The sequence below is a fragment of the Benincasa hispida genome, chromosome 5 (assembly GCF_009727055.1).
Source record: "Benincasa hispida cultivar B227 chromosome 5, ASM972705v1, whole genome shotgun sequence".
Taxonomy (NCBI): domain Eukaryota; kingdom Viridiplantae; phylum Streptophyta; class Magnoliopsida; order Cucurbitales; family Cucurbitaceae; genus Benincasa; species Benincasa hispida.
Genome location: NC_052353.1, coordinates 62,267,107 through 62,280,288, shown reverse-complemented (window position 1 = coordinate 62,280,288; position 13,182 = coordinate 62,267,107). Strand labels below are relative to the sequence as shown.

Below are 13,182 nucleotides of genomic sequence, written 5' to 3'. Positions count from 1 at the left end.
AAGCGATGAGGCATGCTAATTACACGATCGTTTCGTGCGCGTGTCTTTTATTAAACGATGAGCATCAAATGCTCCCACTCGATCGTTTACCTCCAGTGTCCACGCGATTGGGCAACCAATGCTACGCGATAGAGCAAACACTTTACCCCATCGTTTAGCATTAGTTAAACGTTTAGTAAATACTACACGATCACGTAGAAAAATCTACATGATTGTTTAGTTAAATCCCAACGATCGTTTACCTGAGGCTACACGATATGACCAACTCTTGGTCTTCTTCCTCCTGAGAACTGGATCTCTATGCTTTGAAACTTCATCACGAACGACTCGACAAACTCAAACACTTTGAATTACAGACTTGATTGCTTATTAATTATGCTAAAAAACATAGGGGCCCTTACAAATTAACACTTTATAATCAAAAGAAAGCTTTAAACAGAGGCATTTACCCGTAAACATTCATCAACGCCATTCACAAACGCATTTAACATTTAAACGCAAGGCAAAAAAGCCACCACGACTGTAAAAAGAAGTTAAAAACAGAAGTGAAATTTGGAATATTAAACAACCTGGCTCTGATACCAATTGAAGGAAATCAGACATGAGGATTTCCATGAGTAGTGGAATGATCATTTCAAATTCCATTCGAAATTGAACACTAACAATTATAGTCAAGATACGAAAACTAGTAGGTCATGCACAATACGAAATTACAACATACTTTACAATGAGATCAAGGGATAAAGTATACATACCTTTGAAGACTTATTCTTCAAACTCCCTCGATTCACGAACTCCAAGTGTCTAAGACAGCAATACACTAACGCTCGAATACAACGAATGCAACACAACACGATCAATAGTGATCACCATACGAGCAATGCGAACACACAACGAACGACCTTAAAAAACTCGAACTCAATCGAGTTGAGTGAGGACATCACCACAATGGTTACCTTGGTATTCTCAGTGTGAGAATCCAGAAGTGTGGGCTCTGTATGAACCTGGTTATAGGAAGAGATCGGAGGAATAACAATCCTGTAGACGATTGAGCAAGTGGGAGATGGGAAGTGTCTATCGTATAGATGAATGCTCAATCGTGTAGAAGAAGGTAACCTATCATATAGATAGTGCCCTACGATCGTTTAGCTATGACCAGCTGAGTGAACTATCGTATAGTAACATTCCACGATCGTTTAGTCTCTCTATCTGCTATCGTTTAATGAAACAATTTCATTTGACAGCAATTCGCGAGTACTTTTCGAATTAAATAACCCTACTAAATTTAGGAATACCTTTTTCCTTTTATCTCACGGTTACCATAAAACCACCAATAACCTCCCACTTAATTGGTTATTAGAGAAAAAGATATAATTATCCAATAATTAATATTATTATAAATATATATGATAACCAACTTACCATGATATATTTATAACTTATAGTTTTAATATTTTATCTCATGAAACATATAAACCATAGTTCTTTTTCTATTTCATGGTACTTAATGTAAATCGCATTTACATTAATCCTCCACTTGATGTATCTTATACATCTCACCGATTATATCATATATAATCGAATTTCCTCTTGTCAATTTGAACATTTCAAATCAACACCAAGAACTGATTCTCAACTTGAATCCATTGAGATACCAAGGGGACCTTATGGACTTGTAGGTTGAAACTCCAACGGTACGTGAATAACTGATTAAACTCTTTAGCCACGAGATCCACCATCCGTTAACTGTCGGACACTCCACTAAAGATCGACAGCTGCACTATTCTTATTACAGATATATTTTGTGTCCATGTCAACCAATCAACAATGTGATAACCTTTCATAGGTCGCTTGTAAGTACAACTGGGCCAATATACCGTTTTGCCCTTGTAGTTACATCTAGCTCAAGTATCACTGATCCCTCTAATGAACATAATTCATAATCTTACTATGACTGAGTCCTCTCTTCCAAAGAGAAGTTGTGGCCACTATATTCTAGACCCGGAATCAACCCTTAAGAGAGCAATCTATCTACTTACCCCTACTTTGAGGAAGGAGTGAATTCCATCTTGTATAACTGAGTTCCTTGCTCCCAAATCAGACAAATCCCCAAAAAGATAGGCACGTTGAGTTGGAAATCTGGTCACTCTCACCCATACTAATCAATGGACCGCCCTCAAAGGCAGGAGTTCCCAAAATATTCAGGATTGAGGTTATGTCATCTATTGTCATTTAGGTGGGATGTAAGTCTCAAGTATCAACGACGTTATATAAAGAGACTAGTCATCTCGTAGTTCGGTCTTATACAAACTCTTTGTATAGGACATCCTTGCTTACATGTCTCCACATGAATGGTCAGGATCAACCATCTGTAGTAATTCACAACACTTATAAACCTCTACAAAGCGGGCCGTATCCGTAGTGTCATAAGGATCAGGTATCCCTCCTTAATCCATATATTACCGATATTTTTAGGTTATCACTTAAGACATGATCCACTTGTATATCTCATATACATGCTTAAGTTTACATACAATAACCATGGAGTTTTGTTTATTGGATATGAGTAAATGCCAAATAAAATAAGTCTTATTTTATTCGTAACGATGTGTATAGTTTACAAACTATGAGACTCTTATTTTATGCATTAAAAAATGAGTTCTTATATATATTTTTTATATAATAATTGAGACAAACAACCAAAGAACTTAAGTAACTATTAAATCAACAAGCAAAACAAGATTTGTTCATGGGAATTAGATCACTTAAAAATGAAATTTTCAAAGATATGGAATCAACAAAAGTCTGAACTTTACTTTCATATCTCGTTTTGCCAACCAATAGATTTCAAATGATAATTGATTGAATTTTAGTCTAAAGAGAAGATAAACCTACTTCAAGAGCTTTAAATAGACTCTCGTATAAAGCAAGTCTCAACGGAGGCAAAATGTACTTTTCATCATCACTATTAATTTTTTTTTCTATAGGTCAGGAAATACTTTTAACCATCATTACTGATTTTATTTTCTTAATAATTTAGGCCCCGTTTGGTAAACATTTTGTTTTTGCTTTTGTTTTTTAAAAATAAGCTTATGAATACTACTTCTATCTCCAAATTTCTTCCTTTTTATCTACTTTTCATCAATTGTTTAAAAACCAAGACAAATTTTGAGAATTAAAAAAGTAGTTTTTGTTTTTGGAATTTAGCTAAGAAGTCAACCATTGTATTTAAGAAAGATGCAAATTATTGTAAGAAATGTAGATAAAATAAGTTTAATTTTAAAAAATAAAAATAAAAAACTAAATGGTTACCAAACAGGGTCTTATTTAACAAGTATTAAACCGAGATCTTTTGTTTATTTGGCTAATTAATTGATTTTTTTATGATTTGAAATTATATGCCGTATGTGTAATTTTGAAATGCATTTTGGAACTTTGAAGGACCATTTGTTCCACGACACTATTTTAAGAAGGATGTACTTATAGAAGCCCCTCAGGAATTTTGGATGTCTTTTTGAAACATGGACTTTGAAATTTATACGTTGAGGGCAACTTCATTTTATTTTTTGGCCCTCACATTTTCTAAAAAAAAAAAAAGATATTTGTTGGAATAACCCATCAATTGAAGAACATTGATTATCTACATATTTAATATGTAAAAGAAACATGATTATCTACATATTTTGAGATATTTTTACAAAATATTGTAAAAAAAACATGGTTATCTAAAGATGAATTTGAAACATCTATATTTAAAGCATTGCAATTATAGAAATTTCTTTTGACCATGTTGATTTTAAAAAATCAAAAGGCCTAAAAAGAAGTCAAAAATTGAACTTATTGGAGAAGTTAGAATAATGTGGTAGACAATTTTGGAAATGGATAGATAACGATAATATCATTTAAAAGACCAAGAGACATAACTGTAACAGTAACCGACAAAATTGAAAAAATAAGGACAAAAAAGGGGAAAAAAAAAAAGAAAAGAGAAGGGTATTGTGTGGACGAGATTTAAGATATGTATGAAAACCATTCCATTTGGGTTTATCGTGAAACAGTAAACATCACATGGTCTGACAAAATTAGGCTCCATTTAAGTCAAACTGATTTAATTGACTTCTACATATTTAAATATTAATCTCCCTATGACAAAGTCAACATTTAAAGAAAATTGTGAATATCCCTTTCTGTCCTTCTCTCTCTCTCTCTCTCGTATACATGTGGATGGAAGATACAAACAAATAAATAAAATGTTAATTTTGACTAATCAAAATTAAAAAATATAATGCCGTACGTCATTTCATTTATTTTTTAGGTAAAAAAGAACATTATTCTTTTTCACAAATAAAACCTTTCTCAAGTGTCACCTGAGAATTCTAATAAACAAATATGAAATAAGAAAAGAAAAAAAAAATTTCCTAAGTTTCCATTTCAAAGCTCAACCATCACCTTAAATCATGACGATTTTTTTTTTTTGAAAAAATTAAGAAATTAATTGAAGTAGGTATCGTGAGGGAAAGGGATTATAGACTGAAGAAATTGAAGCAAGCAAATGCAGTCAGTCAATAATTAATTTCTGATTAGAGTTGTGACACTTAATTAAAGAACGCCATTATCTCATGGAGCCATATAATTAGTATTTCAATTTTTATTTAATATATAATGATTGATTCTACCATCAAAACGACGTAGTATTGCATTGAAATTAAAAAAAAAAAAAAGCTACAAATTTAAATGGGGTTGTTTTCACATTCAAACACAAAGAACATCAGAACAAAAAGCTTCTTCATATATATCTGTAAATATAGTGAAAAAAAAAAAATACTCATTGTACAAAGGCTGAGAAAAATGAAGTAAAATCATATATTAAACTAAATCAATCTAAAGACTATAGATTGTTACAAGAAATGAAAAAGCCCATGTAACATGTTGGATTATATATAGCAAGGAGATATATCTAAAAAGACTATATATTAAATATATATGCACAAGGAGGAATCAACCCAGCTATATATAATGTAAACTATATGATTGATTAATCCTGAAAATAATGGATTATTGATCTAATGATCTCATGATAAAATTCCAAATATCCAATAATCCTTTTTGCTTCTTCTGAAATGGCCCTTTACTTTGGAATGATGTAATGATATGTTGAGAGCAATCAGGGGCTGTACCTTGTAGAGATGGGGGTAGCTCCAAGATTAAGAGTGTTTGTGTATGTGATATTTACACAAAATGGAAAGAGAATATGATCATCAATAATAATCTGATGTCTACAACATGTCCACCATTGATCTGAGCTCATCCCAATTGCTATTAGTGAAGAAATCATTGACATCCACAAGCTGATTTGTGGGGTAAGGAATTGGAGGTGAAATAATACCACTTGAAACTGGAGATGGGTCCATTGAAGAACAACTGCTATATTGATCATAATTATTGTTATTATTGCTATTCCATTCTTGATGATGATGATGATTGTTGTTGTTGTTGTTATTGAGGTAATTTGGATCAAGAAGTAGTGGCTTCTTCTCAGTTTGGATAATCATTGATTCACAGCTGAAGTTGATGTAACTAATTTCTCCATGATTATTACCTCTTTCAGCAGCTGATCCCACCATAATTTCATCATTGTTGCACATCCTTAATGTACTGTTCTTTTCTGTCATAGGATTTTTTATTACTGTTGCTGCTGCTGCAGCTTGCTTGTTATTCCAATTTCCTGTTCCATATCTTCTCCCACTCACATTTCTCTTGAATATCCTACACAATGTCCAAATTTCCTTTTGCACATCCACACAAAACATACACACAATAACCAAACTTTATTAGCTAAACAATAAATATATATATATATCTATCACTAAAATTTTCATTGGCGTTAGTTGGGCTGCACCTATCTCTGTGCAGCACATACAACCAGTTATTCAATGAAAATAAAAGAAAAAAGATGCATGATTTAGGCTTACCGCTTCTTGAGCAAAGTTCTTGGAGTTGGGTTGGAGGAGTTTAGGGTTGTTGGTTGGACTAGGAGGAGGAAGACGAAACTCATGCATCATCCAATCAGTTTTAGAGCCTTTACCAGCACTTCCACGATAATAAACAAGTGTTTTCTTAAGGCCAATGCATTCATTTCCTTCACCTCCATTGGAATAAACAGGCTTATCAATTCCAGTGGCCTTCCAAAATCCAGACCCAGTTACTCTATTTGGCCTTATACTATTCTTGTATTTCCTCCCCCTCTTGCAATAAAAATACCATTCTTTATCTCCCACTTTACTACTTCCATCTACAATTACAATTCCATGCAGAAGTATTAAATATCAATCTTATTAATTATATAATAATAATAACCAGTAATACTAAGTTAATTAGCTAGCTTACAAGGAAGGTCCCATGGATTGTGTTTGTAGATATCGATTTGTTTGATGAGTTCAAGGCTGATGGGTCTTTTCTCAACTTTTCGACGGAGGTAAAAGCTGACGAGTTCTTCGTCGGTCGGATGAAAGCGGAATCCAGGGAGCGGGATTTGATCGTCGTCACCCTCGCCGTTGCAAACTTCTGGAGTTTCCATATTCATCTCTGTGGAGAGAGACAGAGAGAGATAGAGATCAGAAAGAAATAACCAAGTCTTTCAAGACATGCAAGTTTGAAAAAGGTTAGGCAGAGAGAGGCCATATTCGTGGCATGTTCTTATAATAATAATTGTAAAGGGGTACACAAAGGACAATATAGATTTTTATTTGGTCAAAGTCTCATCCTTTGACTTGTAATTCCTTCAATCGCTCAACATTTTTTTCCCTACAAATATCTTTTTTACTACAACAATTATTATGAAAAATTATGATCAACATGTAAAATGATAATTAAATATTTGTCATTTCTGACTGAATTGGAATTTTATGATTTTTTTTCTTCTCAAGTTTATTGTTTTATTCAGTATATTGACATGGTAAATTACGTTCTTAGCATTTGAAAAAGTTTAACCGAATATTAATGGATGCTTTGGCAAAGTTTCTAAAATTGACATTTTAGCTCACGATTTTTTCAAATTAGTTCAACAAGAACCTTCATGTTCAAGATTTCGTTATCTACATTAATGAGAAATTTATTATACATTATTTAAACGGTGAAACATATACTTCTAGTCGACGAGATTTGAAGTTAGTGTCTACTTGTTATTTAAGTTTCAGAATAAATAGTCCCTTAGCTTTGAAAAATATATATATTGTTGAAATGCATTGAATTTGTTATTTTGCGCTTCAAATGACCGAGTATGGGGTCTTGTATTTGATAGTATAGGGCTTCATCTCAAAATCAATTGACAATGGGAGGAATAGCCCATTCTATCTTACAAAGAGTATGAAATCCTTTGTTTTTTCCAATATGGGATTCTCAACGTGTCTCCTCTAGATGGTCCCTCTCTTTTGGGTTCACCATTCTTGATTGGATCTCAATTTCTTTTTATTGGACCGAATCCCAATTTGGGTTTTATGAACTATGATACATTAATCTCATATTTGATAGTATGAGATTGGGCTGATAAGTGAAACAACAAAATTTAAAGTTTCATTTGAAAAAATAGCAAAAAAGTTTCAAAATTATAAAAATAAAAAACGAATTTATATAATTAAAAATACTAATTGGTAAATGACAACATAGTATTTAAACATCTCAGAAGCAAAATTAGAAATCACCCAATATGGTCATTTATGCAAAGGAAGATGACGAGTAGTCGATGGAGGTCATTAGAAACTTATGGATGTATACAACAATGGACTTCCTCCAAGGTGAGAAAGAGTAAAGTTGATTTTACTTGTTGGCAAGTGAATATGCGAAAGAATTGCAACTTCATGACGATGTGACTATTGGAAGTATGATTGCGTTTCACATTATAGGAAGTTTCATCATCTTCATTCTATGTGACCATTTTGCTCATTGGATCTTGAAAGCCAATTCTAAACACTATCAATCCTCATTGTTGAAAATGATGTTCAGAGGAAAACAAAATCAGAAAACATGTGTGCAAACGAAAAAAAGTCAGCAACCTAGTGAGGGTGGTCATTAAAAGCTAGCCAATTCAGGAAAGAGTTACTGAACCAATAATTGAAGACATGAGATTGCAAAGGAGAAAATGAGATTTTGGGGGCGGTTAATTGAAGAAATGAAGAAGATGAGATTTAGGATTTTTTGTTATCTTCTTTTAACAAATAATAATGATGATGATAGTAATAATAATAATAATAATAATAATAATAATATTAATATTAATATTAATAATAAACTGAAAAATATATATATACACACCCACATGTTTCAAATATTTAAAATTTAATTCTCATTTATATGTTTCTTTTTAGGTTCAATAAGTCATTTTTACATGTTTGTATATGAAAAATTGAAAATATAAAGAATATAAAGAAAAAAAAATCAAATTAATTTGATAACAATATGTATAAAATAATAAAAAAAATATATTTAGATACAATTGAATTTGTAACAAACATATAAATAAATCAAAAGTTAGTTGGATAAAATCAAATTTGATATAAAAAATAAATTCAAATATAAATTGGAGAGAAAAAATAATAAGTTTTTGTTTATTCTAATTAAAACTAATCGATAAGTAGTTAGATAGAATCTAATTTGATAATAAAAAATAAACTCAAATATAATTCGGGGAAAAAATCCGGAAGGGAGTTCGTTTATTTACAATTACACTGTATTCATAAATTTCAACAATTATATTGTATTTATAGCAAGATTGCAAAAGTGAATACTTATTTATTTGTGAAAAAGACAAATTAATGATATAATAATATATAAGATGATCATGAATAAAAGGTAATTAAAAAATACAAAAATGATCAAATTTAAATGAAATATACAGTTTTTTAGTTGATAATATGTATAAAATATTCTATAAAATCCTAATTAAAATAAAAAATTTAATTCGAATTTAAAATAATAAAAATAAATAAAATAATATAAAATCTAAAGATGTATTATAAATTAAAATCCAAATGGTGATAAACAAATTAAATATTGATTAATTCTATTAAAAATAAATTTAAATTTCAGAAGAGGGAAAATGAGGAAGAGATTGGTTTATTTTAAATCAAATTATAGCAAAAACAGTAGCTAGTTAAAGAAACTACAAGAAAATCTAAATCGATGAAACCTTTATGTAACAAAAGTTATGACAATGTATGAAGCAACAATCCAATTGATTCTTGTACCATGAACGCATAACCATCTTTTTAGAAAGCGATATTTCTTTTCCCAAAACGTTAAAAAAATATAAAAAATAGCATATACACTAATTTATTAAAATGTGAGAAATAAATAGCTAATTCATTAAAAATGTATGTATACAACCATGAAAAACAATATAGAAATTTGAATAAAAGATATAGATAAAAGAAGTTTTAATAATATATGGATATTTCAAATATAAATTTGGTAGAAAAATCTGGATTTTTATTAATATGAGATAAATTCGAAAAGTGGTTAGATATAATCTAAAAAAAATAAAATATAGAGATTATGTTAACTATATCAGCAAAATTAGGAGGGTAGTTGCCAAGCAAAATTAGGAGAGTAGTTGCCTTTGACAAAAATCAACAATTATCTGTATATATACTTTGACCATGTTTTCTATTTTGGAATTACCTGGTATGTGTAGTTTCATCAACAACATCTTACAAGACAATTTCATCAACAACATCTTACAAGACAATGACAAATCAGGGATTTAGAAATTTGTGATCAGTTGCCATAATTCTTATTCCTGGCCGGTTTTTCCATTTTACAGAATGAAACTTCAAATTCCGTACATTCCAATTTCCCTATGAGATTTCATCTCAAAATCAACTAGCAACGGGGATTGTGAAATCCCTTGCTTTTTTCAGTATAGGATTTAGCGAAATGCATTATGTTTATATTATTTACATTTTTGACCTTAGAGTTTAAAGAAGTGCTATATAATCTCTCTAGCACCCTTAAAGGCGCATCTACAGTGTATTATGTATTATTCCCTCTAATAATAAACTATTGTCTCTCTGTCGTGGACGTAGTTAACACACTGTTAATGAACCACGCAAATTTCTATTTTATTTTTTATGTTATATATATATATATATATATATATAAATAAAAGGATGTGAACTCACCTAAAACCCACAATGTAAACAAGGTTTTTATTTTTTATTTTATTATTATTATTATTTTTTTCACAAAGGTTGATTGTGATTAAAATGATATTTTCTTTTTTAAATAAGAAAAACATGATTATCAAATAAGTGCAAGTAATATATATAAAAATTGTTCAAATCTTTGAAAATAGCTAAGATACAAACCAGCGAAAACAATGTGTATGCATAAATTCAAAGGAAAGAGAATTTGTTGGAACCAAATGGTGTAATTTTTTCTATGTTCATAATCATATATATATGAATTAGTGTGCCACGTGAAAATTATAAAATAAAATTATATATCATAATAATAAATCAGAAAACAACTAATTTCGTCTTCTTTGAATTTAGTTAACAAGTAAACAGTATCAAACCAAAGCACACCAAATGCAACTATTATTAATATTATGCACACCCCAGATTATTTTTGTTATTAATTATATAACACTTACATCACCGCTTTGCTCAATTATAGTACAATTTTCACTTTTTCAAACTTCAATAGAGAGAAAAGCTACATTATGACATTAATTGGCTTAGTACTTTTATTATTTAATATTTCGTTAATCTTGCTTTATTCTTTCTTAATATTATTGGTGAGTTTAATTATGATCACTTTAATAGGGAAAAGATATTATAAAAAAATCTTATAAACAAATTATGCCATTGTCTACATCATTTTATGATCATTAGGGTTGGAATGTGACTTGCTAGTTAGGGTTTAAATGTGACCTTATCGAGTCTAGTTTGAGCGTTTTGGACTAAAAATTTTATTGAATCTTATTACGAAAGCACATTGTAGGTTCATCTATGCTAGCTAGGTAGCTTCTTGGTCACATATTGGCACACTTCAACTATATGCAATGCCTTCATAATTGTTTTGGTAACATTTGCCTCATATGACATATATATTTAGAAATATATTCACGTAGTTGATATGATTACACCTCGTAGTTTTCATAATGTGTGTTTAGCTAGCAAAATTAGTATCTAAACAAAATGTAATTAAGTTAATTTGTATTTGAATGGTTGAGATAGTAATATATTAATACAACTCTTAAACTTTAAAAATTAGCCTAAATAGTTCTTTCAATTTTTAAAAATATTTAATACGTCAATAAAATATTTTAAGTTTTGTGTTTTCTTTTAATATTTTTAAAAATCGATCCATCTTTTTCACAAGTTAAGTTTTTGGGTGTAATATTTTCATTTTTGATCCAATATATGTGAACTTGAACTTAAAATAAATTATCAGACATATATAAATAGACACTAATTAAAATTGAAGAAGCTATTAGATATACAAACTTGAAAATATGAATTGTAGACTTGGGTTGCTTTCAAAATCATTTGTCTGTAGGGATTTCAAAGAACTATAAGCTAAAGTAGGGTTTTATGCTAATATAAGTATGAACTTATGAAAAGAAAAAAAAAAAGTTTGTTTGATTAGAGCTTAAATTTGTTTAGAAAATAGAAGATAACAAAAATGTAGCAATAATAATGAAGATCCAAATGGTACAAATGAAAGGACCAAAGAGAAAGGGAAAGGAAGCAATATAAAACAAATAAAAGAAAATAAAAGGGAAGTGAAATTGAAAGCGCATAGAAGAAAAATGGAGCAATGTAATAAATACAATGAAAATGGGTAGCTCTCAAACATTGAAAACATATAAAGGACTGAAAGGCCAAACAAACCGTACAAATCTAACATTTCTTTCTTTGAGACTTTCTTTTCCAAATGAAGAATTTAATGTGGACAAAATAATTGACATATCAACTTCATTATTATATACATGTAGTTTCGTGGAAGGTGCAAGAGCTTTTATTATTATTATTATTATTTTTTAAAAAATATATTTTTAAAGAGTCGAAGAAACATGGAAGACCAAGCTTTCGACCTTAGAAGAGGTAGAGGTGCTATTAACAATCATGCTCATATTAGCAATGGAAGGTAGGTCCATATGCTAACAAAAATCTCTCTGCCAATTTATTGGTTTTATACTTTTCTTTGCCTATATGTTATCGTTATGCCATGTTATGTGTCAAATCGTTATCATTTGTTAGTCTACTCAATTTTTAAATAACTTGTATTAATGACAAAAATTATATATAGAACCGAGAAGAAAATTTAAGGGGCTACCAGGACTATACTCCAATTGATTATATAATATATATTAGTGATTAAGAGATTTGTAGTTCAAATATGTACCTTACCTTTATCGTACTAAAAAAAAGTAATTTAAAAATATAGTTGGTAAAATTTAAGGAAAAAAGAAAAAGAAGGAAAAAAAAGCGATAAACATTTACGGGGTATTTCACTCACCAACATGAATTGAATTGAGTTGGTAAAATATACCAACTCATTGTTTGAGCCATCAACTTTAAGTATTGGTGGAGTTGAATTGGTATATTTTACCAACTCACCCCAACTCACCCCAACTCACCCTAACTCTCCCTAACTCTCCCTTCTTCCTATGTTTTTAGTGGCTCCATCCATTGGCCACTGTCACACTCCGAAAACTAACTCTAGACTCCGACAACCACCTTCGATGATGACTCAGGCGACCGACTCCGAGTTTCGACAACCACCTCCGATGATAATTCCTACGACGAAATCCGGACTTTGATAACCACCTCTAATGATAGCTCCAATGACCAATTCCAAGCTCCAACAACCTTCATGTGACCAACTCTGACAACCACCTCCAGTGACCCAACTTTGACGACCATCTTCGCGCTACCAATTTTGACAACCAATTGGTTCTGACAACAAACTCCGATGATCAACTCTGACAACCACCTTCGTAGGCTTCGACAACCACCTCCGACTACAAACTTCAATGAAAATCACCTTCAATGAGCAACTCCGATTACCAACTGAAGACTTTGACACCACATTCGACAACAAACTCCAATAACCGACTCTAATACCACCTTCAGGCTCCGACAGTCACCTCCGACTACAATCTCTAGTGAAAATCATCTT

At 30.6% G+C, this 13,182-nt stretch overlaps 1 protein-coding gene across 1 annotated transcript; it reads right to left on the bottom strand.

The window, feature by feature from the left end:
* Nucleotides 1–4,803: 4,803 nt before the first annotated feature.
* LOC120078052 (putative NAC domain-containing protein 94) lies at nucleotides 4,804–6,707 on the bottom strand. Its single transcript, XM_039032243.1, has 3 exons — nucleotides 6,388–6,707; nucleotides 5,973–6,292; nucleotides 4,804–5,786 (listed from the first exon to the last, which is right to left on the bottom strand). The coding sequence occupies exons 1-3, from the start codon at nucleotides 6,581–6,583 to the stop codon at nucleotides 5,277–5,279; spliced, it is 1,026 nt and encodes a 341-aa protein (XP_038888171.1). The 5' UTR covers nucleotides 6,584–6,707; the 3' UTR covers nucleotides 4,804–5,276.
* Between the last annotated feature and the right edge of the window lie 6,475 nt (nucleotides 6,708–13,182).

Coding starts and splice junctions, on each gene's coding strand:
- LOC120078052 (XM_039032243.1), bottom strand. CDS start 6,583: ATGAATATGGAAACTCCAGAAGTTTGCAACGGCGAGGGTGACGACGAT. Junction 6,293..6,387: donor CAATCCATGGGACCTTCCTT/GTAAGCTAGCTA, acceptor TTGTAATTGTAG/ATGGAAGTAGTAAAGTGGGA. Junction 5,787..5,972: donor AGAACTTTGCTCAAGAAGCG/GTAAGCCTAAAT, acceptor GATGTGCAAAAG/GAAATTTGGACATTGTGTAG.